The sequence below is a fragment of the Triturus cristatus genome, chromosome 9 (genome assembly GCF_964204655.1).
Source record: "Triturus cristatus chromosome 9, aTriCri1.1, whole genome shotgun sequence".
In the NCBI taxonomy this organism is placed as follows: domain Eukaryota; kingdom Metazoa; phylum Chordata; class Amphibia; order Caudata; family Salamandridae; genus Triturus; species Triturus cristatus.
The window spans coordinates 380,614,784-380,641,560 of record NC_140592.1 but is presented as its reverse complement, the minus strand read 5'-3'; the positions used below and the strand labels follow the sequence as shown (position 1 = coordinate 380,641,560).

The window sequence follows — 26,777 nt, the reverse complement described above, 5'->3', positions numbered from 1 at the left end:
ACAAAAAGGAGGACCAGGATTAAGTGTATGTGTAGGTTGTGTTGATGGGTGATATTTGTGAGCATAAAGTGTACTTCAATAATGGTAATGCGCCTGAGAAGCAACAGCTAGGGTTTGAGGAAAGAAGGACCATGACAAATGAGGGAGTTATAATGTAGTTGGAGAAGTTGGCAAAGATAGTGTATGGTTATTTCAAAATCAGGAAGTGAAAGACAACTGACGGCAGTGGCTCACAGCCCGTTTCCCAAAGCCTTGGGCTGCTGAGTTTGGAGATGCATTATAGGTTGATGAAGTGCGCTGCGTCTGCGCATGGCAGACCCTACCATCCATGTATGGATTAAGAAAATGGTCATGCTCCTCATATCTTGGAAATTGGATGCATCTAAGTTCTTGGGTCATAGGAATATCATGTATCTGGGTACTTGTCTCAGTTGAAAGCTAGATATTGAAGCGCTTGAGTTATAGAAATGCCATATATCTCGTGCTTATCTCATAGGGATCTCATATATTTAAATGCATGTATCATACGAATGTCAAATACTGGAGTGCTCATCCCAAAGGAATTTCATTAAAAAAGGCTTGCTTGTCCCTTGTGAATGCCTTTTGTTGGATTTGTTGTCTCATGGGAATGCTGGGTAAGTGAGTGCTCGTCTCTTGGGCTTCATACATGTGAGTGACTGTCCCCTGAGATTGCCACTGCAGGCTAGCACATGTTGCATAACAATGTCACAAAGCAGATTGCTTATCTCAGAAGAATATTTCATTGTTTGTCTCAGTTCAATGTCATATGTCAGTTTCCTTGTTTTTTTAACTAGATTATATGGAGAAGACAGACAACTTCCCCCTGGAATCCTGCCAGCTGGCCATAGCCCTTGTAGATGTATCCTTTGCTGAATAAATTACCAAATATGCACATCAAATTTTCACGGGTAGTCGAGTCAACAAATCGGCTCCTTTTAGAGGGAGATCAAGATCTATTGCTTTTCTGATTTGGTCACGTCTATGCCAGAAAGTGATATTTCAACAAGAACTTTCTGAAAAGGGGGTGAGTACCCAACTGAGAAAATGCCTTATTACAACAAAGTCTTCTCTTTATTGTGTCATTCTGAAAAGCCGTATCTATTTCAGCAAGTGGTAAATAATGGCTTACACAGAGGTCAAGTGTGAGTGAATGTACAAAGGGAGGGACTGCGAGAAACCGTGCTGTGAGTGAATGCATCTGGTACAGTCTGTATCTAAGGCACAACAGCTAGAATTGTGATTCATTGCTGCCAACAGGCCAGAAGTAACCCGCTGGCAACAGAATGCTGGTCTGGACAGTCATCTGTTGTCTAGGCACATTATTGTTTTCCTTCATTGTCTCTGATCAGGTCAATGGAAATGGAAAGCTGGGCTTGAATGAATTCAGACAGCTCTGGAGTAAGATCAGGTCTTGGGAGGTAAGTTTTGGTTGAAATATAGGATACAGGAATGTTCACGAAACACCTCTGTGGCATACTCACACATGCAAGGTAATGTAAAAAGTACACTGAATAATGCCCAGTCAGCCGGCGATGACACAGATGAGGGAGGAGGGCCACACATCACTGGGCACTGCAGTTGGGAGGGTCATAATGGCAAGATGTGGTGTTAGCATGCCCACTGTTGATGTGCTGTGTGGTGGAGGGACACAGCTGGTTTAAAACTGGTGGGAGGGATTCTGGATATGCTGCCTGGGGTATACTGATGGTGTGCAAAGGTATAATTGTACACAATCTTTTAATCAGGGAATCACTCACCCCTCTACCGATTGCGAACACCTACAAATGTATTGGAAATCTGAGTCTAACGTTCCGTGGTCATTTCCCATATCTGGTTCTCAGTCGGACACTCGTGGATAGCCCTTGGACACACAATCATTTATGATGTCCACAGTGGCACTCCTCTGCCTCTAATCTCCTGCATGACCGTTACTGGCTCCCCATTGAGAAGCAAGTCCAATTTAAAGCCTTGTGCTTTATGTACAAGGCGATGTCGAACGTGGCCACTCTCTCAGATCCTTGGTGTCGCCTTTTTACCCAGGGTGACCCGTTCGTTCAAGCAATCTGAACCTTTCCGCTGTTCCCAGATTCAGGAGTGCCCGACAGGGTGGGAGGTCCTTCTCTTATCTGGGTCCCTAACTATGGATTATGCTACCTTTCTCTTTGAGAGCTTGTAAATCCTTCTGTGTTTTTTCATAAACTTCTAAAAAGCTGGCTCTTTTAATTTTGCTTTCTGCCCTGTGTTTGCCTAGCGTTGGGAAACCCTTCTGGGTAGCAATGCGCTGTACAAAACTGTAAAGTAAGTTCCTCACATACTAGTATGACCTTCATTAATGATCTGACTCTTACCAGTGTAAACTCTGTTAGACTTTCGCCATTGAAAGGTGTACGTACTTAAAATAATAATACATTTTCCAAAAACTAATAAACTCCGGTCTATTACTAGGAAAAAAAAGAATAAAATATGGCCATCCAGTTTTTAATTATAAACAAAGCGGAATGATGAATTGCAGATCAGTGAATAGAAAAATCTTACAATACAAATGTGCAAAGACCTTCATTTTCTAAAGCAGAAGGAGGAACCGGCAGCTATTTGCTGTCTGGTCCTCCCAAAAAAATTGTAGCAAAAAGAAATAGGACCGGGGAGGGGGGGTAACAGAAGAGCGGGTCAGACTAGGCGGGGGTTGGGGAGTAAGGAGAAAAAAGCGCATGAGGATGGGAGCAACAAGGAGGGTAGGAAAGAAGTACACGAGAGAGAGAAAAACATGGGCCAAAGGGAGAAGCACATATGCGAGAGCAACACAATGTGCTGGGGAGAGAAGCACATGGCCAAGAGAGAAAAACAGGGAGCAATGGGTGAGAGAAACATATGTAAGATAGAGATCAACACAAAGCACTGGGTGGGGATAGAAGCACAGGACTTCTGGAGAGCACATGAACTCTCATGGAGTGCTGAAGCAAAAAAAAGTACTTCTCGAAAGTGAGTAGCAGAAGGACACAAGTAAATATGCTATTCTCAAAGGAGGGGACAAACACCAGGTGGACAAGGCAAGCCATTGAATGAGAAGTAAGCAAATGACTGTGACAATAAATCCAACCAACGGTAAGCAATGTGCGTCTTTACACCCACTGTAAATTCTTGGTAAGCTGACAGTAGGTCTGTTTGGCTCGACCCCAAAACAGGTTTGTTTTACTCCTGATTTGAGATCATTCCCAAAAAGTGGCCCTATATAAAAAATAAATGAAATGAAAAGAAAAGAAGAGAAATGTGACCTGACCCGGAGTTAAACAAAAAACATTTCATGGATGATTCTACTTATTTCACATAATATTCATGTGTATGTAGAAGGGTATAAGTGTCAGTATAGTCTCTACTGCAGGAATCTATATGTATCTTTATGTAAATGAAAACTTGACTATCGCTGAGAGAATAGGAACACTTTTTATTTACTGTGCAACAAAAAGTATTCTGCAGCCAGCGCTATAAAAACACACTTTTTTTTTACTGAAAAAATAAAGGTATCGATTGGGAGTAAAAAAATAACAGGTTTCAAAAATAGAGCTTATGCTGTACAAGAAAATGATGTCTTAAACTATGAAACTCTGAATCAGTGTTCACCAAACTTCATACTTGTAACCATATGTGCATACCAGGGTGATCTTTGTAATGTGGCAAACTTTAGTCAAAGACTTCAATAAATCAGTCTAAAAAGGATTTTGGATTCCCCTGGAAAGTCTCATGTATTCTGAGCTATGGTGTGTTAGTAACTCTAAATTTACAGCTCATGCATTTCAGACATTCCTTGTAGCCGAAATGCTTGTGCGTGTGGTAAACTCTGGTCATGGCCATGCCTCACCTTGCTTGACACATTGCATGGCCTGTGCCCAAGTCTAGTGCTCAGTACCCATTGCCTGTGGCCTGCAGCTGCATCCCTGTACCCACTTGCCATGGCCACCAGCTGCATTCAGTGGGCACTAGGCACATGGTCCTAACCCATGCCCTGTGCTCATTACCCCTGCTTACAGTAAACATTGGCCACATGGCAGGGCTAATGGCCCCTCCCTTTAGACTCAACATTACCAACTGGAAATCATTTTTGCTTCCTAGGCAGGCCAAAATTGTGAGTGCCGAAAACGAGAGGTTTGTTGAGGCTAATCTAGGATGCCTGACTACCCTACATTTCTGCTCTCGGTCCACACTGCTAATTCCCCCTCCCCCCGCAGCCCTGAGCTTATTCAAGAATGCATCAGGGAAAGAGGAAGCAGGCAGAGTTCAGATTGAGTGTCTTCCTATGTGGCGTATCAACCAGAGTTGCCTTCTTTGGAACTGGGAAACCAGGGTCGAGTCTCGGCGTTGGCTTAACATCCTGTTATTCTGGCCAAATCACTTAATCTCCCTGGGCCCGATGTACGACCCTTTTTTGCGCTTGCAAACGCGAGATCGGGCCATTTGCAATCTCACAAAGGGTTCCTGGCATGTACAAACACGGTTTTGCGAGTCACTGACTCGCAAAATAGCGTTTGCGACTCTCGCTATTAGGAAGGGGCTTCCCAATAGCCAGTCTCAGTGCCATGTACTGTGTTTTGTGGCCGCAAAACACTTGCAGTTTACCACCTATTTCAAGTAGGTGGTAAACCTTCCCGTATGTGAGTCTGTGTGAAAATATTTTTTAAGAGCAGGCAGGTCCCTGCCCTTAAAACATTAAACTGAAAAGTTTCATTTTTCTTTTTTAAATGCATCCAGTTTTCCTTTAAGGAAACCAAGCTGCATTTAAAAACAAGCATTTACAATGCAATGGTCTCGGCATTGGTAAAGTTAGAGCTATTGGCATTGCTCATGGCATTATTTTTGTTTATGTTTTTGTTTTTAAAACATTGAAAGAAACAGCATTGTTATTTACAATGTCAATAGCTTAATCATTCTCAAATGCGAGACCTATTGCATTTGCACCCACACACAGAGCCACACACACAAAGCCACCCACACACACCGAGCCACCCACACACACAGAGCCACTCACATAGAGCAACCCACACACAAATAGAGCCACCCACAGAGCCACCTACACACACACACACACACACACACACACACACACACACACACACACACACACACACACACACACACAGAGTTACCCACACACAGACAGAGCCACCATGCATAGAGCCACCTACAAAAAAAGCCACACACAGAGCCTCCCACACACACACAGAGCCACCCACACACACATGCGGAGTGCTTACTAAATCGCGTCAATGCAAAAGGCGCGGTATAATCAAAATGTTAGGTCATGCAACTTTAGGAAGCTAGAATTCACCAAGTCAAAAGCCAGGTCGCATTAGGACGTACGGGTCTATAAAAGACCACAATACAACGTGTCAATGAAGAGTGATATACCGAACAAACAGTGCCGAACACATGTATATTCATGCAAGTCTAACCTGGAGGCAATCTAAAGCCGAACCTCGTGTCTGGCCATTGACCAGATTTACCAGCGTTCTGACCGGACCTGAACAGTCCCAAAATCAAAGAGAGGGGCGACTCGCATACAAAAAAACATTAAAACCATGTAAACAAGAAATAGATCTTGTACATTGCAGAAACGAGAACAAATTACTGGACTACATCACACCCTTTATGACTGTCATAATAACCGTGGTTTAGTGTGTGAAAGACTGGCGAGCGTGCATTTTATTTGGCACGAAGCACACTTGCACCAGCACTCTTTAATGCCTAACCAAACAACTTCGGTTTAATTGAAAAAATATAAATACTCGTTTAACCCTTCTTTGATCTAGGGCTCTGTAGTGATTGCACGACCTACATACAGCAAGACCTCTTCCCATTGTCCATGTAGGTTTGTGTAACAACTTTTCCAGGTGGGGTTAGTACAACTATTATCATAATGGAGAAAGTGAAACTTCAAGTCCCAGAATCCAAAGTGCTATTAGCTAAACAGTACGAACTGCCTAAACGGCAAGCACGACACTGAATCAAAGGAAAGCAATTCCATTGTGGCATCAAAGTCTGCTATGACTACACTCCACCCCAGCCGTTAGGGACAGGTGATTTGCTGGTCATGCAGACAAAAACCACGCCTTAAGTACAACGGCTGCAGAATGACACCTCGCGCAGACGAATCGCACACAAAGTGTGTGAACTCTCAGTCTCTATGGCCTGGTCGTCAACAGCACGGAAAGGTCCTGGCAGCTAACACTACAGGCCCTGCCACTGTACGCCAATGTCCATACCTTTCCCGGGTGAAATGTTGCTGAATCGAATCTACGCCGGCTTGTCTCGGTCCTTGTAAGCGCCCTTGATCTTGGCGCCGGTGCCAGCGGTCAGTACTCGTGGGGTGGCGTATTCGGGCATGGTACTGGCTGCTGTGCGTGCGGCGGATGGATGCAGATACTGAGCTTCCCCTTCTCCAGCCAGCAGCCCTCAGTGAAAGGAAAAGGAAGCTTCCAGTGATACGCCGGTTAGACAGGCGGGGCGTCTCTGACGCCTCTTGGGTGACGTTGGAAACTGCATCTAAGGCACAACCTCTAAGAGCAACAAAAAAAGGACTAAAGACAGGGGCGCGGCAACAGAAAGCACGCCACCTCGGCGGCCACACAGTAATGGTACACGTTCAATGTAAACGTTACGAAAGACAGTATATTAAGGGATTTTTCAACACTTTTAAAAGTCCTCCTGAAGACACTGGCATCCGTGAAATACATTACCGTTTTTAATTATTTATAAAGAATTCAGTCAAAAGCTGATCAAGAACAGTATTTTGATAGCGGGGCATTGCCGGCCAGTTTAAGGATGAAAAATGCGTCCTGACGCCGGGACACCACCGCCTTTCTCCGAGGCGAAGCAGAAATGCCTCGGAGAAAGGCAGCGGCGGTTTCGGATTCGGGGGCGTGTTCTCCTCTTGCCATTGGCTGGAGGAGATAATCAGAAAAGTTGCAAGGTGCGGGTGAGCACAGGTACACTAGATTAAAATGTACATATGCTCAAGTACTTATGTTTATACGTACATGTGCATATAGATGCAGGGGTGACGATGCCCGTGTACAGGTACACGTGATTTAAATGCACGTATGCTCTGGTACTTATGCGCATACATACAGGTACATAGGATCGGGTGACGGTGCCCATGCAGAGCTACATTTACACAGGTTAATATATCCAAGTAATGGTACTCATGCACGTAAAGACCTAGGCGGGTAAAGGTGTGCATGTACAGAATCATGGGTGCCGGTTGATGGATCCAGTAGCTGAGGTACATAGGCACAGGTGCATATGTACGCAAGCGCATGTATACATGAACTGACAGAGAGGGCCTTTGCTGGACTAGAGCTCCCTGGGTGGAAAAGTATTCCGGCTCCCTCGCGGCGGCTGGTGAAGCAGCGGGGGGGGGGGGAGTGGGGGGGGCGCAGCTTTTCTTGTTCCCAAGTCAGTCCCTGGCTCATTACGCCAGAGGAGTGACTGAATTCTTACGAAAATATATTCACTCCTCCCCCCAACTCACCGGGATCGTGCAGGGTAGCCCAGTCGTGATGGAGCGGGGGTGTTGTTGCTGTGTGACAGCGAGGGGATAGACGGAGTTGAAGGGGTAAGAAGAGGGCTGATGGGGTGTTAAAAACGCTGCGTGCGGCACGTTCAAATGATTAAAAACACTTTAAAATTAGTAATTGGAGCCAACTGAACAGGACGCTGCTGTTTACAGGCATCTAAAGCACAGAGTGCCATGCGCCCATCTAAAGGTTGGCGCACTGGGCCTGCGCCCAGCTCGCCCATTTTAAAACACGGGCATAAGACGTGCCAGTGTCCCTTCCTACATATGCTCATATGCGCATGCACATTGCACAGGATACATATGTAGTGATTCACAGGCAAAGAGCTGGACATATCTCTGTGCCCAGACCACAGAAAACAAAGGTGTCACCGCCCTTAGAAATGAGGGGGGAGGGGTTACGTCTGAAAGATGAAATAACGATAACCTGCAAGCTAAAATTACCCGGTGCCTGCACTGATTGTTCCACCCACTGAGCTTCTTGGGAATGAAGTAGCAAACTGCTAGAGACAATGAGTATCTAATATAATATTTATGTAAAGCATGTTTTGGGCGGACTTTTCAGTATACTCCTGCGAAAGCGCTACTGTGAAAAATCGTACATGAATCTGAAAGAGGACGGAGAGTTGCCATTTTTGAATGGCAGATGACGTGGAACTTCGGCTGTAGCGCGGATTATACACCCTCTCCCAAAAGATGAAAGGCTGGGTGAGCTCTGCCGGTTAAACTAGGGCATATCGCTCTAGCATGATCTCAGTTTCAGTGAGCTATAGCACGGGCTTAGTGAGAGAGGAGGTACATTTCTGGCGTATAAAGTGACTACCACAGAGGAATATGTGCTATTTTTGTAGGGCTAAGGTCTTTTCAGAGCGCCGCGAGTCGTGCAGGGCGCTGTGTACCCCCTCCCCCTCCAGGCGGAGGTGTGCATGCTCGCCAGGAAGGGCAGGCCCGGGACGCTCCTGGCGGACTCGGTACATCCACCGCCTAGTGCTCAGCCCTCAATTGTACAGGTGGACGAGCGGGGCCCGCTGCCAAATTCTTTCGGTTCTCAGGGAGTGGTGGGAGTGAATTCTTAACCGCTCCTAAAAAGGCTTAGCTTCCCTCTCACACACACACATCAGTGACAATCTGGGGATAGCCGAGGCGCCCTTCGGCAACTTTACCGACTCGTGTTTTCCACTCCAGGAAGGCTGCGTCGTGGTTCCGTCCCCTGTCCCTGGACGCACCCGGAAGCAGAGGCTGGTAGGCGCTCTTGTAGGCTCGCTGTCTGGGACGGGGCGCGCTTCCAAGGGCAGGCTGGGGGCTCGGGGACACTTTCACATTAAAAGCCTTTCGATTAATCGAGCAGCCGCGCAGCTCTCCCGGCTCTCTGTAATCGTACAGTGAGTCGGTCGGAGCTGGTAAAACGTAAATACCTTCACAGCGGCGCCTCTGCGTACTGAGGTCACCAACCTGTAGTGTAATGCATGATCTCCAAGCAGCACCTTGATGCCGTGAAATACATTACCGTTTTTAATTATTTATAAAGAATTCAGTCAAAAGCTGATCAAGAACAGTATGTTGATAGCGGGGCATTGCCGGCCAGTTTAAGGATGAAAAATGCGTCCGGGCTCCGGGACACCACCGCCTTTCTCCGAGGCGAAGCAGAAATGCCTCGGAGAAAGGCAGCGGCGGTTTCGGATTCGGGGGGTGTGTTCTCCTCTTGCCATTGGCTGGAGGAGATAATTAGACTTCTTGAAAAAAACACGCCCCCGAATCCGAAAAGGACGGGGCCTGTTCAGAGTGACGGACCTCTTCTCCAATGGCTGGCCAGCATTCAAGAGGCCAGCCAATGGAGAACAGGGGAGAAGAGGGGCGGGTTCAAGCCCCTCTTCTCCAAATCATTAAATCTCGGATCGAGACTGCGCAAGCGCAGCCTTCGAGCCGAGACCTAAAAAACTGCTTTATTGAAAATGCAGTCACAGACGATATGGTGGTCTGCTGACCCCTGCAGGCCACCATCCCTGGGAGTGCTAGCCATTCCCAATGGGGTCTCACATTGCCCTTGTCTCATGAATATTAATGAGGCACGCAATTTGCGACCCAATTGGGAATCGCAAACAATGTCTGAGACACTGTTGTACATTCACTTTTGTGAGTTGCAAATCAACACAATTTGTGACTCGCAAAAGTGAATAGTCATACATCTGACCCCCTGTGCCTACAAAAAAAATGAATGTATCCCTGCATAATGTAACTGGTGCTAATGTAAAGCGCTCTAATACCTTTGGGTCAAGTTCGCACTGCATAACCGCATAAAAATAGAAAAGACTGATGTGCTTTTATCTGCATTAGTCACTCCCGAGTGAAGATTCACATGTGCCCTTCTCAACACTAGCAGAGATTGGGAACATATTTTAGTGAACCAACCCCCCTCTGTGGGCAGGGATCAGATGTCCCTACATTATGCCTGTTTACCTTTGCCTAATGCTCTGCCTGTATCTTGCAGCTCATATTCTCCATGTATGACGCCGATCACTCGGGATCAATGGACACCTATGAGATTCGACTGGCTCTGAAGGCTGCAGGTAACACATGAGGGCAGCCGAGGGGTATTGGGAGACACTGTATAAGGAATCCAGTAATTCTAGTTTACAGGGAGTATCTCCTCGGTGATGGTCACATCATGGGCAGTCGTTCCATGAAAACGCCCTGGAGTTCAGTCTTGATGTGGTATCTTGCACTTGATTCTGGTGTTGGTCTTGAGGTGGTAAATGGTTGTTTTCCTATTTTTCCGCCAGGATTCCACTTGAACAACCGCTTGACGGAAATCATCACCAGGAGATACGGCGATGAACTGCTTAGGATCAGCTTGAAAGGCTGCCTATGCTGCCTGGTGCTGCTTGAAACAACCTTCAGTAAGAGCCCTAGTCCAGTCTTACAGTGTGATCCTAGGAGAGGCTGTCAAATTACAAAATGTTAGAATTCAAATGTTTTTTTACTCTCTTCTCTATAGGCGGTTTTAATGGTATGTTTTATGGTTTCTTTTTCTAAGATATCTAAAAAGCAGAGAGCTTTGTTTTTAATATACATATGCCTTTTTTTCCCCTTTAGCATCCATTGAGAGCGCATTGGCCTCTTTGGTGAACACATTTTCCCATAGACACAGAATGGGGAAAACCCTTTGATACGTCGACCCCTAAGTTCCTAGCGTTAATGTTGCAGCCTGCACTTTCCCTTGACTGAGCTTTCACCCCCCCCCCCCCCCCCCCCACTGAAAGCCGGCAAAGAACGGAAAAAAAAAATGATAATAAACCATTTTTATTATAATTTTATTTTTAGCCCTGCAGGCTGCGAGGGAGGAGCATGGCCTACCATCCAGATGCTGCAGCACCAGGGAGGAGGTGGAGTGGTGGGCACTGCCAAGTGCTCATGACAGCTTGGTTGGCCCTCTGGGACAAAAAAAATATAAAGAAGACATTTTAAAAAAAAGGTGTGATGATGCATCTGCTGCTAAAGTTGTATCATTCTCTAGGTGCACGCATGCATCACCATGCATGTGCGTAGTTACAGAATGACAGGGGGCCATTTATGTTCATTGACCAGGCTAGGGTGGCTGATGCCACTTCGATCGGTAAAAAAAAATGAAGTGTGCAAAAGCACTTTTGATGTAGCGGAGCATTCAACAGCAAATGGTTTCACGCAGGGAACAGAGCAATATGAAGTGTGGAGGCTCGGGGGGACGCACACGAGAGAGAGCAGCATTTGAGGGAGAGAGCAACACAGAGCACACAAGGGGGTGGCAGGTGATTGTACGAGGGAAGCAGCACATGAGGGAGAGAGCTAAAAAGCACACAAACTCTCATGGAGTACTGAAAGAAAAAGAAAAAAGTAGTTCCTTAAATGTAAACTGTGAAAGGATACAATCCCACCAGTCAAAAATTTGGTAAAGTGGATATACTCCAGGGGAGGGACAAACAGAAGGGGAAGGCAAGCCATTAAATAAGAAGCAAACAACAGAGTGACAGTAAAGACAACCAATGATAAGAAATGTGTGGGCTGTTAGCCCACTGTAGGTTTTGGTAAGCCCACAATAGGTCCTTCACCGCCAGACAGCATGTGCGGTCTGGTAGGATAGCACTAAAAATGGGGTATATACGGATGTAGAGGCAAAATCTACTTTTATGTGTTACCCTAACCTCACACAAAACACACCCAAGCACAGTAACAATGCCATTTGTGCAGGAGTGCATGCAAAAATCAAAAACCACTAAATTATCCCGACTAGCATATTGCACACATTTACGGGGAATTACTTACAGGGACTGTTTTGCCACATTTTTCCACGTGTTTCCATTTATTTTGCTAGATGAAACCTTTTGCAGCAATTAAGCGCATTAACGTGGGATTGTTGCATTAGTCTCAATCCTCTCTAGTGATTAAGGGCCAGATGTGTGAAATTATTTAGAAATCACAAAGCCTGCGATTCGCTTAATCATTGGATTTGAGCTCGTTAAATGGGTTGTACAACTGTACTAAACCCATTTAGTAATTTTCTAACATGTTACCAAATCGAAAGCCCAGACTGTAGTTCTACTTCATGAACACCATGGTTACCCAGAGCCCCTCTCTGGTAAAATATGGAGATCAAAAGGAATTTGGTGATAAAAAATAAATCTGAAAATTAAAATAAATAGTTTAGAGTCATTGCATTGCAATTCTAGCAGAAGAAATCTGTAAGAGGGCATTTTAAAAATCCCAGCCCGTTATATATGGCAGAGCTGTGAAGCCCCAAGGTCAGTCCATGGAGAATGCTCGCGCTCCAAGGGAAGGGACCTGCGAGTTTGCTGCAAGGTGAGCGTAAAGTGCAATACAAACGCGCGTTGCATGCTGGTACAAGTAAGCATGTTAGTAGCAGTTGTGGTAGTTGGGGGGTACATATTTTCCGTGGCCCGTCCCTTGTTTTTGGCCTAAAGAAGCAGCTGTCATAAAGGAAACGCATGTACTGCTGAAAGAGAAATCACAGTATTTGGTGCCACCTAGTGGCGTAGCCGCATTAGGTGAATTACAAAGGAAGAGGCTAGTCCTGCCTCAAATGTTAGATTAGAACAGTTACAGCCCAAATAGCGCAGAGCCAGAGTCTGGCCTGGGGTTAAGATCCCAGGCTGCCCTCCCATGGCGAGGTCTCTGGGCGCAGAGTGGCGACAAGAGTTCAAACGGGGAGGAAACAATTACCGCAGCCTCTACTGTGTATTTCTCATTCAGTCTTACATCACTGAATGAAGACAGTCTCCCCCGCAACTCAAGATAGGACTTCCCTAATTGCACCTTCTTCTAAGACACTCGGTCCAGGCCTCATTTTTGTAGACGTCATCACTAATAATCAAAATCTGGGTCCATGCAAATCTACTCTGCCCTGTGGCATTCCGTGCTATTCCCGTGTTGACGCCTACAAGCAGCTTAGCCAGTACATCCTGACTTTGGTACTCGCTATGCACTGTGGTCTACTCCCTGCTCACTCAGACAAGCCCCCTCAAAGATAGCCAGGGGTACAACAACGCAGACCAACCCAACCCGTCTTCAGTGCACCATCAACTTCTGCTTACCAACAAAACGACACAAATGACCACTGCTAACACATTTTATTACTTTACAGGGAAATGTCGCGACCTGGACAAAAACAAAGACGGAGTGCTCCAACTGACACGCGAGGAGGTGAGAATTGCATTTCACAAACTCCCCTCTAAAACCCTCATAATTGGTGTAAACCGACACACCCTGTTTTTTTCCTGAAGAAATTAGATGCAGCTTCGTTCATTCGCATGTGGTTAACGGAGCCTTTGTAAGTATAAATGGAGAGAATGTGCCAGAAATACGTTCTCGTGCAGGCCAAGGACACATGCATACGTGGCCCTCAAGTTCCGGCGTCTATGTAGCCACTTGAACACCAAGACTCGCTGGGACTGTGTGCCAAGGTCACATTTGTGACAATTGTGACCGAATATTGTTGTCTGATGTCGTTTTTTTTTTAATTAACTGCCAACTATCGTTCCCCCTCTGTGTGGACTAAAGGTGCCTGTACCCAGCTTGCATTTTCTATTGACGGATCATTGGTCTTTCTCTCCCAGATTCGATGCAGTGTGCAGCAGCAGTTTTATGAATGGTTTGTAGCCGATAGGTGCCCCTGCAGGGGGTGAAATACCTACAGGTATCGAGCAGTTTGAGTTCTAAGTAGCTATGGTAAGAATTAAGTAGGTTGCAAGTCTGGCAACATAAAATAGAAAATTATGTGGTTAGGGGAGGAAGATGTGCTAAATGAAAGAGGGGTGAACTTGGAAAGGGGATGTGGTCCGTCGGCTAGACTGCCGACTTTGGTGCTGGAAACCAGGGTTCGAGCCTCGGGGTCGCGTCCACATCCTGTGATTCTGGGCAAATAACTTAACCCCCCGTGCCTGAATGTGTAATGTAAATACAGTGCTCGTCAGAGACGTTTTAATGCGTGGGCTCTGGCCCAGGGCCCCAGCCTTTCGAGGGGCCCCCTGACAGAGTCAGCTCCGTTTTCCAGAGTTTTGCCCCAATGTCCTTGAATATTTGGTAAACAGATTCTTTTAAATACTGTTTTCCTTTAATTTATTTTTTATGTACCTGATGTGTGAGAGTCTAGTACAGCCATTTTGCAGAACATTTTGTGTTTATGTTTCAAGCTATATACATAAAAAAAAGTTTCTTTTTGATCGAAATAAGGCCTAACATATAAGAAATGGGAGGACATCACAGAGATAATTTGCAGTAATATTGATGAGCTGCTGCTGTGTTACAATATTGAAAACACACATAAATATCCCTGAATATTAGATGTAAACACATTTAGGGCCTTATTTATGAGAAGTGATGCATCGCTGTGTGAAAACAGGGATGCGTCACTTCTTAGTGCGCCCTCCTTGCGACATGATGGATGCGTCATATTTACTGTATGACGCATCATGTCGCAAGGAGTTAAAGATACGTCAGTATTTCTGACGTATCTGTAGGCGCAAAAGTGATGCATTGCTGGAGTGTGTCTGAAAATAGACGCAACTCCAGCAATGTGTCCTTTCACATGAGGCAAGCCCCAATTGAAAAGGCCTGCATCAGTCTTACGGCTGCTGTGAGGCAGGTGTAAGATATTGACGCAATGGCGTCCTAGAAGTGGCGCACTGAGTTCTCATAGATTTCAATGCGCCACTTCTACGTGCCTTTTTGCGGAGGGACACCCATCCTGCATACATTTTACCTGGCGCAGGTATAATGTGGTGCAGGGGTTTACAAAGTGACGCATCTGCCTAGATGTGTTACTTTGGAAATAGGGCACATTTTTTACGCTGCCGGTGCGTCACAAAAAGTGACACACTGGCAGCATAAAAGAGAAGCAAGGCCTCATAAATAAGGGCGTTAGAATTTGTATGGGTGTTCCTTTGCACTGTCAGGGACCTAATGAAATGAAATAGTGTATTTAATAAAGCGCGCAGCTACTCAGACTAGCGTGTCCTGGCGCATGACAGCGGGGAAGAAAACGTGCGTAAAGAACCCATCATTTAATAAAAACCCAGGTTTTTAAGTTCTTCCTGAAAGAGAGTAGGTCTGTGGTTAGTCTCAGAGACTCAGGGAGTCTATTCTTCAATTTTGCGCCTAGAAAGCCGAGGGACCTGCCTCCAGTTTTAGGCATGATGGCCTGGTTGGCATTGGAAGATCTTAGGGATCTACATATTGTGTAGCGATCAACGTGCTTATTTAGGTAGCCGGCTTCTAAGCCATGGAAATCTTTAAAGAAGATGGTCATCGCTTTGAAGTCTATCCGTTCTTTTATGCGGAGCCAGTGTAGAGACTTAAGAATAGGGGTCAAACTAGATCTGGGTTTAGGTCTCATGGTGGCTCTAGCCTTGCATTTTGTACCACTTGTAGGCCCTGGATATGGGATTTGGGAAGACCGAGGTACAAGCTGTTGACCTAGTCAAACTTTGATGTCACCAGAGCCTGCACCACGATCTTTCTGCTCTCAAGCGGTAACAGTGGCATTAATTTTTTTAGCATCCGGAGTTTGCCAAAGCAAACACCAGTTATATTTTGGATTTGAAAGCAAATGGAGAGTGTCTTGTCTATGACAATTCCTAAGTTTTTTACTTTCTCCTTTTCCGCGGGCAGGGGCAGCAGATCTTTAGGCTACCAAGAGATCCAGTCAGGCATTTCTGGATTACCAAAGAAAACAACTTCAGTTTTGTCAGGATTGCACTTCAGCTGATTGATCTTAAGCCAGTTAAAAAACTTTGTGAGACAAGACCTAATCATTGCCCCGTCAAAGTTGTTTCCTTTTGCACATGTAAAAAACAGCTGAGTGTCATCAGCATAGGAAACAATTTTGGAGCCCTCTTCCTCTACCAGAAATGCAAGGGGAGATAGATATATATTAAAAAGGGTAGGACTGAGAATGGAGCCCTGAGGGACACCTACATTCATGACCAGAACCGGGGATGAGAAAGGGGGGAGCCAGATGTCTTGAGATCAATTTGCCAAGAAGGATGACAACCATGTTAAGGTGGTCCTCTCCATGCCAATGTTAGCAAGTCTCTCCAGGAGCCTCTCATGTGGGACCGTATTGTAGGGAGCCGACAGATCGAGCAGTATCAGAACAGCCTTGCCTTCCCGGTCTAGCTTACCCTTGAGAAATTCAGTCACTTCCAGCAGAGCGGACTCCGTACTGTAGTTAGCCCTAAAATCGGATTGGGACTCATGAAGGAGCTTCCCATTATCAATGTGTTTTTGGAGGGCCTTGTTTACATGCTTCTCTAATAATTTGGAGAGGGCCGGAAGAAGGAAGATTGGCCAGTAGTTGGCAGGGTGTGTCGGTTTGGCGTTAGCCTTTTTTATCAGTGGATGAATCTTAGCTTTCTTCCATAATTTCGGCATGCTGCCTGAGGAAAGGGAAGCATTAAAGAGCTGGTTTACCGTGGGGTTTATGGTGGGAGCTAATAGGTTCAGGATATTCGCTGGACATGGGCCGGTAGGAGAGCCAGACTTAATGCTTTGGAAGAGGGTCAGTGACTCTTCAAGCTGAAACTCAGGGAAAGCTAGTAAATATGGAGGATCCAAGAGGTGAAATTTGCTATTAGAACTAAGGTAGAAGGTCAGTTCTTCCTCTGAGATGTTGGAGATTGCTTGTTGAATCACGGAGATCTTTTTGTGGAAGAACTGAGCCATTTGCTTAGACCATTCTTCCGTGCATGGCCCTTCCTTTGTGCCGGCTTTCGGGCGGTAAAGAATTTAACTATGCTAAAGATTTCCTTACTCTTATTTTGTGCATTTTCTATCTTGGTTTGAAAGATGTTGTTCTTGGCTGCCTTCATGAGAATGTCATGAGCTTTTAAGGTGTCTTTATACACCTTCCTGTCTTCAGGTTGATAGGATTTACGCCATTTCCGTTCCATTTTTCAACAATTTCTTTTGCTAGATCTGATAGAATCGTTAAACCATTGAGCTGGTGGGGCCAACCTCTTTGAAGAGCTGGAAACAAACGGTACCACTGCACCAATGTTGGTTCGGAGCCATGAATCTATTGAGAGGGCGTCTGAGCCAGGACATCCAGACAGCTCCGGTGAGGAACGACCGAAGGCGTCTTCTATCATCAGGATGGATATTTTATGGAACGTCCTGTAATTAGGGACCCTCTGCCCTGTGTTAGCCCGAGGGGCTGTGGCAGAGTTGGGAAGCACAAATTTTAGTTGGAGGTGGTCAGACCAGGTAATGGGAAGAGGTAGGCTTACTGATATGTCAAAGTTGTGAAAGATTTGGTCTAGGGTATGACCCTTCTCATGGGTGGCTGAAGAAATTGATGGAAACATGTTGCAGGCCTGCAGCGTCTCCAACAAGGATATTGTTTGAGACATTTTTCCATTGTCCATATTTATATTGAAATCTCCCAGAATAAGGCAGTTGTTGTATTTTAAGGCCAGGGAGGTGGTGGCTGTATTAAGCGTAGTAATACAATTTCCAAATGCACCAGGCGGTCTGTAAATCAGAAAACCAGCTATGCTATGATGGGGGGATACGGTAAAATGGAAGCCCTCGATGTTTTCCATCGGTATGGGAGAGCAGTCTAGTTTTTTATGGTAAATTATGGCGACACCGCCCCCCTTCCTACTCGGTCGGGCCCCCCTCCTAAAGATTTTATAACCCGTAGGGATGGCCGAGGTGATAGTAGGGTTGGAGGCTTCACACAGCCAGGTCTCAGTGAGAAATAAAAGATCAGGCTGTTTGTCTAAAAGTAGGTCATAAATGTGTGGTTCATGCATTTGCATGGAGCGACAATTTAAAAGGGTGGCCTTTAAGTCCTCTGTTTTTTATTGTTTTTACACTTATTGTTGCGTGGGAGGATCTTGGGTGTGAGTTTCCTGGGCTGGAGGAGAAACCAGTTGCACTGCATCGAAAGTCTACCTCCAAGCTCGGATCAGCCGCTGTACACTGACAAAATGGTAGCCGCCTAAGGCTAAGCAGTTTTTCCCTATTGTAATATAGTGGAAGAAACTGTCGGAGGGAAACTGGGCAACATGGCCAGCGCCAGACGCCTCCGAGATGTCGGCGAGCGCAGACGGGCTTGCCTTTGATGCTTCTTCGGCGCGCCAGCAGCGCACGTCCGCTGCGCACGTCCGTTTGCAACAGGAATATATAGACTAATGCCTATGATGCAAACTGGATCGCTAACACAGCTGAGGAAGCGAAAAATGCGTGGGCGGAAGTGAGAAGCCCGATAGTAGCCCCAGCCCTCCGCACAATCGGGGTATCAGCCGCGGCGGACCAGGACTGGAGAAAAAGCGAGATGCAAATCGGAGCAGTAAAGGAGGTATAGGCAAGAAGAATCAAGTAAAGTGTAAGTGCCCGTAGGTAGGAGAAATTGTTAAAAAGCACAGAGTAAGTCAGCCACACATATACAATTTAAAAAGTATTAAAAACCTAGTAGCAGGGCAGGAAACACTAAAATCCTACCGCTGTCAGCTGCGCGTGTCCGTTTACATCAGGAATATATAGGCTAATGCCTATGATGCAAACTGGATCGCTAACGCAGCTGAGGAAGAGGGAACTGCGTGGGAAACAGGGGCTCAAATTGGATCATAAGTTCAAAGCTGTTCTGAACAGGGGCCCCCAAAATATGTTTGGCCCAGGGCCCCTAAAATCCTTAAGATGTCCCTGGTGCTCGTGTAAAGCGCTCCAATACCTTTGGGTCGAGTTTGCGCTATATAAATATGCAAAAAAAACAAAACGTAAAACAAACCTCCTGGTACAGTCCCACCAAAATCGTTGACGAGAGGCCGGCGTACGGGAAGGAAAAGCGGAATCATATGTTAAATCAGTGGCAGCACACTTAGGGCCTCTTTTAGACCCTGGCAAGGGGGAGGGGCACCAGCTTGCCAGATCAGCAGAAGATTGGGCTTTACCCCCTGAGAGGACCCCCCCCATCATATTCCTACCTCTTTTGCTTGGTCACCAGCTCACAGCCTATAGTGCAACTGGCGGTGCAGCAAATGCATTGGAGGCAGAAGAGTATGACGAGCAGGCACCATGTTTTAGGCACTGCTAAGCATGCTTTTTAGTTTTCATGATAAAGGGAGTTTTTTCGCTATGCGTGAGGACTATTGTACGTTTTTTCCTGTTTGGGTCACATCCAGGCAGGGGAAACGAGTAATGGGAGCCCCTTTTTCAGGGCGGGCCTAACATCACTATGGCCAGGTGGCATAGCGAAGGACAGGTTGCCAGGCCAGGGGTTTCCAAGTGGTGCAGCTAGCTAAGGGTGTTCTGCTGAAAACTTGACAGGTCCACCCCACCTCTAAATGGAGAAGAGGAGCTGCGAGTTTTGTGGGCCTGGGGTACGACCAACATATGCCAGTACTGCTGTCCCCCTCAGACTCCTTCTAAATGAGCCCCTTAGTGTTTTCCACCCCATCCTGCTGAAAAAGACCAGCATCTTGATATAAAAAAAAACCTTTAAGTATCACTGTAATGTCGACAGTGATCATGTGAAGTCCACATTTTGCCTGCTCAGGTGACGGAGGGGTGCACTTATGGTAGTGTAGTCCCAGATGCACCTGGCGGAGTAGCTCGCGATGCCTAGGAAGGGGTGAAGCATGCTCACATCTTGTGGTGGGTGGGTGGTGGTGAGGGCCTTGGCTTTTCCCACGTCTGATGTCATTCCCTTCTCTGAAAATGTTGCCAAAGAATTTCAGTACTGTCTTGTGGAATTAGCACTTCTTTGCATTAAGGGCAAGCCCTGCTTCAATGAGTAGTTGACATACTTTGTGGTGCGCCCAGTCATGCAGTTCCTGTGTGGCTCCGAACACCAGTATGTCATCACTGGATTTGAATGTATTTGGTACTGGCTAGATGGCTCAGTGGATGACATCTCGGAAAATCTCAGCTGCTGAGGAGATGCAGAAATTTAGTTGCCAATATCGAAAAATTTCAAGGTGCATGGAAAATGTTGTGATGTACCAGCATCTTTCATCTAGTTATATTTGGTGGGATCCTTAGTTCAGGTCGAGCTTGGAAAAAAGTTTTGCTCCATTCGATTGCACGGTCCTGTCTGAAATGTGAGCACCGGAATGTCGCACTCGCTCAAGTGCTTTGTTTGGCTGACTCATGTCGACACCGATCCATACATCTCCTTTGTTTGTCTTTCTGTGGAATCACTACTATTAGGGAGACCCACTGGGTGGGGTCTTTGGAGGTTTCAATGCTATCTAGTTCTTCAAAGGTTTTGTTTCTTTCTCCACTGCTTCCTGGAGATGGAATGCGACACATCTGTGCCTTTGTGCGACAGGGCGGACATCCTTGTTGATGTGCAGCTGAACATGAGCACCCTTTAACTTCCCTATTCCACTGAATAGCATGGGCAAGTTTTGGATTATCCCTCTATTGGCCTGTATGTGGTAGTTAAGATCAGACCCATCTCTGTTGCTGTGGCAAAGCTGAGGAGGCACACAGTTGAAGCTTTTACATGCAGCACATGCATGGTTGTTTTGATCACCATTGTCTTGTGTCGCATGGTTGATTTGAGCGACACTTGGCTGTGCAATGGCTTGAATGCAGCCTAGGTTTACACTTGGACATCTGATTGTTTCAGGCCCAGGGTCAGTGTGAGTTCTCTGAATCTGTCAAAGGGCATTACCTTGATGAACTCCACTGTCAATGATGAATGGTATTGAGGGGTCATTCACTCTCAGGTGGACTACTGGGCATTTGCCTGCTGCTCCTGCTGACTTTATCTGTTGTACATCTTCTCTGCCATGGTATATTTCTGCTTATCACAGGCTTGCGGCTGCTGCCAAGCACAGATTGTTCGGAGTGTGCGTTGTCCTTTCTAGTACACAGATTTTGCCAGCTGATTCTCGTCCCCGGTGCATCTCAGAGGTTTCCTTCCTGTCCCCGTATACATTTTTAGCTGGGTCTCAGTTAGTTGCAGTTTGTATGGCAGTTGTGTTAGTTTTTGTGTTCCTATTACATTTACTGATGCTCCACTGTCCACTACGAACTCTACTGCCTGTCCCCCATCCTCAGGTTGACGGTAGACAGCCGAGTCCCTCATTCCTCTGTGGAGAACATCAGGAGGTATCCTTCTTCTTCACTATCGCTGAATGCTGACAGGTTACTGGCTGGATGACGAGGTGGAGAGTCATCGTATAAGCTTGGACTCAGTGTTCCCCACATGGTGCCTTGCTGTGTCTTTTGACCTGCAATGGTGTCTGCTGATGTTTTCTCTTTGGTCATGTGTCAGTCAGACTTCCCCCTGCCTTCCTGCGCTCAGCAGAAGGACTTGAAGTGATTCTCTTTCCCGCATTCTTTGCAGGTCTGCCCAAAGGCTGGGCACTTCACTTCGTGTGGGTAGGACAACCCATATCTGTAGCACGTATGTGTTGGTCCGCTGGGTATGAACCTGTACTTGTCTTTGCTTCTTTGGTGGTTGCTCTCCATGGCATGTACCGTCCCTTTGTGAGTAGATCCTGCTTCCATTGCAGCTGCTTGTCTCATTCATTCGCTCTTGCTGCAGCTAGCATGTTGTCCAGTGTGAGTGTTTCTCTGCGCATTCGTCTTTGAGATGAGTCGGGGCTGGCATCCATCGATTATTCTGAATCGCATAGCTTCCTCGTAGTTTAATTAATTGATTCTGCAGGGGTTGTTGAGGACTTCTAGATGCTCCACAAATTCATCCATTGTCGCTCCCAGTTGTTGTGCTTGTTGAAGGTGTACCTCTCGTAGTCAACATTGGGTGTCTGGTCAAATTTCTTGGCATGTTTGCCCTTTAATTTCTGATATGCGGTTGCTTCTTCCTACAGGAGTATTTTATGTTTCCTTGACACCACCACTGCAAGATTCTTGAGGTATTTGTTTATCGTTGCATCTTCTGACTCCAGTGTGTCAATGAAGTCAATTTTTTTGATCCAGTCAGCCCATCTGTCACCATTGTTTTGCTATGTTGAATAGTGGTCGCAGCTTTTGGAAGGCGGCTGCATCATATTTGGTTCTCCTGCCCCAAGACATACTGGTCTTTGTGTGTTAGGCCTGCTTCGCCTCTACTTTTGTTGCTTGCTTGGGTAAGTTAAGCATACCACTCATGGTTGCAGATTGCTTTCTGTGGCTGTTCTGCCTAATCTAAAATGGCTGCTGATGAGCCTATGTATTTGGGTCTGTTTTTGACTCAATCCAAGATAGTCGCCTGTAGGCCTTGGTAGATGGGACTGTTTTATGCCCAATTCAAAACTTCCACCTCTACGGAGTTGTTTCTCTTTGTTGTTTGTTATTTTCATCTCTCACCTCCTTTGTCGCTTATTTTTTTTCTTGCGGGGCTTCAAAGAAGTTTGCCCACTTGCGGAGGCGGGTCGCACTCCCTTGGGGTTGGAGGCGTGTTGGTCCAAGAGTCACTCTGAGGTGTGGTGGTTACTCGGGTGCACTCGTATTCCCTGCTGGGGTGCTCTTGGCTGTTTGGCCGCTTGCTTTGTTACTGAGGTGGCTGCCCGGTTGCAGGACAGGGCTCTGGTCTGAGGGGGGTGGGGGGGGTGCCTTACCACTGCTCTGCTGTATTTGGTCCCTCCGGCCAGGGGGTGAGTCTGTGGGGCTGCTGCTTCTCAACCTTTGTTGCTGTGAGTCTGTGGGGCTGCTGCTTCTCCACCTTTGTCGCCAGCTGTAGTGTTGACAGACAAGTCATAGAATGATCACTAAGACACGGGCAAGTGAGGTATTGTAGCTTTATTTAACTCTGCACCCTGCTCTCCACAGTCTCTTCTAAAACTAACTCTTCTGCACCCCAAAATCTCTGCCCTGATTCCTCCAGTGCCCTTTTCCAGGGCATATCACATCCCTTGCCCTTGACTCTCCAGTTTCTTCTTGCGGGTCTTATTGCCCGACTCTACAATCACTAACAATTATTTATATGCATGTAGCAACCTCAAATTGTAGGATATTCAAAAGTTGATATGGAGATATATAGATTTTATATATATATATATATATATCTCCTGCCTCCCTTACACAGGGGCCATAACATTATTCCAGGATAGCCACCTTTTGTCAGGGATACTTAGAATTTCAGAAGTCGCCACCAGATACCAAAGATGCTGAACTTATTTGAGGACTGGCAAATGGATATCAATGCTGAAGCCATGTGTGAGCAAACAGCATCCACATTTAGTCCAGCATGTTACTGATCCAAATGCAGACTTTTATCAGGGAGCACAGACAGGTTCCCAGAGATTGTACAATTTGTGTGTCACAGGAGAGCGCAGATGCATCTATGGTGTAGTGACCTGGGGCAGGGCACTAGGACCCTGCAGTGGACCATGGGGACCCCAAGTTAACTTGACACCACATCCGGTCAAGGGTGTGGGGAGGGAACAGTAGAGGGGACGAGGGAGCGTGGGCAGAGGTGACTGTAAGCAGCTCCGCGCAGAGAAGGAATAAAGAAACATATAACTCCTACCTGTGCATCTGTGGGGACTTGGGACATGACATATGGGAGGGCCTCAGAGGTCTGATTCTTATAGGAACCCCCTACACGCCCCCTTTCCCCAGTAGAGACATTTGAGTTCCGCTGTGCAGAAGGCTACTGGGTGGAAATGGTCAAGTGAACAAGAAAACTATCCATTCTGGCTTTTCTACTGCTTGACTGAGATAGAGTAGGTAAAGAAATTTCCAAATTACTGGTTTTACTACCTAGCACATTGCCCACCTATACCCAGAATCAGTGAGAGTGAGGAGGAGGGAAATAATTATTTTGAGCAGTTAAGTAAAACATTTGTCTAAAATGTTAGCTTACCCTCAAGGTTCTTAATTACTGTTAGAAGTTCTCAAATTTCAGAGCTTAAATATTTGGGCGCCTTTCTGTTTTGATATTAATGTCCTGCAATCTCTTTTTTTCATTTTCTAGTGGGTCGAGCTTTCAACCTTTGCCTGATGGGAAGATGATGTTGAGCATCAACTGTCAGGAATGGCCCTGCAGCACCAAACATATATAAACAATGCCAATATATTAAGTGTGTCAATCGTTGAAGGGGTGTTTGGGTGCTGTGGACAAGAGACCTGCTCCACTCAGGCCTGACAACATCAGAGATAACAAATGAACGTCACCCGAAGTCCGACTCCCGACGTTCAGAAATAAACTTTTCATTTTCTACCTGTGAAACACAAACATGGAACGTGCCGAGTTACATTTCATTGACGTTCGTCTGGAATTTAAGTGTAAAAGTAAATTTATTGCAGCTTTAAAAAACGGATCTCGGGACTTTTGAAAACTCAAAAACTCAACCATATTCTTGAAGGAGAGCGAATTCTTGTTACTGGAGATGCTTTACACTTACAAAGTATTAAAGCATGTTTGTAAATGTGTTAAACTAGCCATTTCATCTTTGTTGAGAGCTGAAATCCATACTCCATTTTTCATTGTCAATCCTTAAAAATGCTTATGTCTGAATAATGTAGCTGCCAGGAGAACTGCTTTTGGGTAAAAAAACAAAACATTGTTGGTCACCTTAAAAGATGGTTCTTCGTTAATTGTCTCTTTTAGAGATTGACGCGCTTGTCGAACACTTTTGTGAAAAATAGACATCATCGTCTGAAGACCAAAAATTGCTTTGAGTTAAGTTGCATTGTGCACACCGATGTTCAGGGGTGGACGCATGCAGCAAGCCAAGCAGCCTTGGTTTGCTCGTGGCGCACCTGCGCTACTATTCACCAGCGGCGGCCAGCAGCACATTAAGCTAGTAGGGGGAATATTTAACTCTCTGACAGGCACTGATTTTAAAAAAAACAGCATTGCAACTAGAGAAGTGGAAATTGAAGTGCCTACTCTCCCCACATATTAGGTGGAACACTGAGTAAGGAGCCCATGCCAGGAGTCTCAGCCCTTTGGGCCCCACATTCAGCCAAATTCTGAGGGACCCCTTCCACATTTTGCAGGCGAGATTATGGTTTTGTGTCAGGCTGGCGGACCATGCCCTTTGCCTTCTGGGAAAAAGTGGTTTGTCTCACAGGAAATGAGGCTGTGGAAACACAAGAAAAATAATTCCTTCTCAAATCTTCTTGGAATAAGAAAGTCCAAAGAAAGCTGGAGGAGTTGGCTGCATAGGACCAGTTAGATGGAGTTGATATCCCACACCTTTCTAATTGAAACAATAGTATATTGATAGGAGGAAAGAACAATTTAATCTAAATGATCTGAGAAATAAAAGGAGCTATGTAGGAAAAACATGAAGCTCGTGCTGAGTGATCCTCTTTCCATATCTGAATCAACATTCCATAATAATTGCACACCTGGTGGGCACAAAAGGGTATTACGAAGATTCAATCAGTTCAGGAGAATAACAGGTTATTCTGTGTGACCCCAAAGGCACTGAGGTGCTCAGATAAAACCAGAGAACAAAGCGGGATCGTTTAGAAAATCTGATGAGATCATTTGGCGGAGAGCAAAGTGCATCCCAAAGTTTACAGCCCAATTAGATCCAGGGATGCATCTGGAAAGGTGTCCTGGTACTCTGGTGTCTGCCTGGCAGCGATACTCTTTATCCGAAGACTAGAACAGTTACTCTTAACCTGTGGTCCAAAGACACCTGGGGGGTCCGAAAAGCCTACTCAGGGGTTCCGCAACTGCTTAGAAAATGAAATAATGTTAACAGATTAATACACTATATATAAATAAAAAAGCAAAATGTACAACTAAAATTTTAAAATGCGTAGGAATTTGACACTGGAAATAAAGAATTCAAGTTAGTATCATTAGATTTATTCGTGGGAACAGTGCAAATGTATCAAGCAGAATATTGTATGTTCGACAATTAGCCTCAATTAAATTTAGAACAGCTCCAGTCCAAACTTCCCATTAAAATTATAATTTAGATTTTTTAATATTTGTTTGCAAATGAAATTAAATAGTTAATCATTTGTGTATTTGTTTGATTAATGCTGGTTTCTATATTTTTTCTACATCGTTTTGTGGTTCAAATCATAAAAAAAGCTTAGGGCACAGTCCCTGGATTCCAACTATGATTCAGTGTGAGTGACAGGTTCCAATAATGATTACGTGGGTGCAGTAATTAATTTGAGCTAGTGGTTGCTGGTGTAGGTCACCAGCACTTATTTTTTTGCAACAGATATTTACTAAAGGTCAAGAGAAGGAAACGCACACACATCCATAAGACGGAACCTGTAAGATTGAGACAGACAGGGAGTGTCTGTAAGTGTATTAAAAAGATATGAGGTGGATTTAAGACTGCCCGCCTTAAAATTCAGCATGCTGATGCTCAAATACACAGGCAACGGGTGTCAGACCAGAACTATGGGCAGCAGCACTCTTTCTTTTACATATTAAGCACTATGTGGGTGCCACAAAAATTAAAGGCTTAAGAACCACAAGAGTTTTACTTCTGGTGTGTGCCTAAGTGAAGTTGTGGAATTACATGGCCTCACTGATATTTCACACTGGCATGTGGAGTCTTTTATTTTCTTTTAAAAGCCAGTCCAGCAGAAAGGCAACCGTAATAACAATTTCACATAGAGTAAAATACTCTAAGGGGCCTTACTTTAAAATAATAGCTGCACAGGCAACTATTTGGATTGTACTCCAGATGAGCCCCATTAGTAGTGGCATGTTCTTCGCTCGTTCCCCAGGTCACCCTTAAGATGACTTAAGCTGAACACT

At 45.6% G+C, this 26,777-nt stretch overlaps 1 protein-coding gene across 1 annotated transcript in view; it reads left to right on the top strand.

Annotated features, from left to right (window-relative positions):
- The window catches only part of LOC146797994 (calpain-1 catalytic subunit-like), a 263,715-nt gene extending 237,695 nt beyond the window's left edge, over positions 1-26,020 (top strand). The window contains exons 16-21 of the mRNA XM_085625227.1: positions 816-880; positions 1,371-1,439; positions 10,077-10,155; positions 10,369-10,485; positions 13,224-13,282; positions 24,012-26,020. Of these exons, the coding sequence (XP_085481353.1) occupies positions 816-880; positions 1,371-1,439; positions 10,077-10,155; positions 10,369-10,485; positions 13,224-13,282; positions 24,012-24,038 (416 nt within the window). The 3' untranslated portion in view covers positions 24,039-26,020. The remainder of the gene's footprint in view (positions 1-815; positions 881-1,370; positions 1,440-10,076; positions 10,156-10,368; positions 10,486-13,223; positions 13,283-24,011) is intronic.
- Positions 26,021-26,777: the final 757 nt, after the last annotated feature.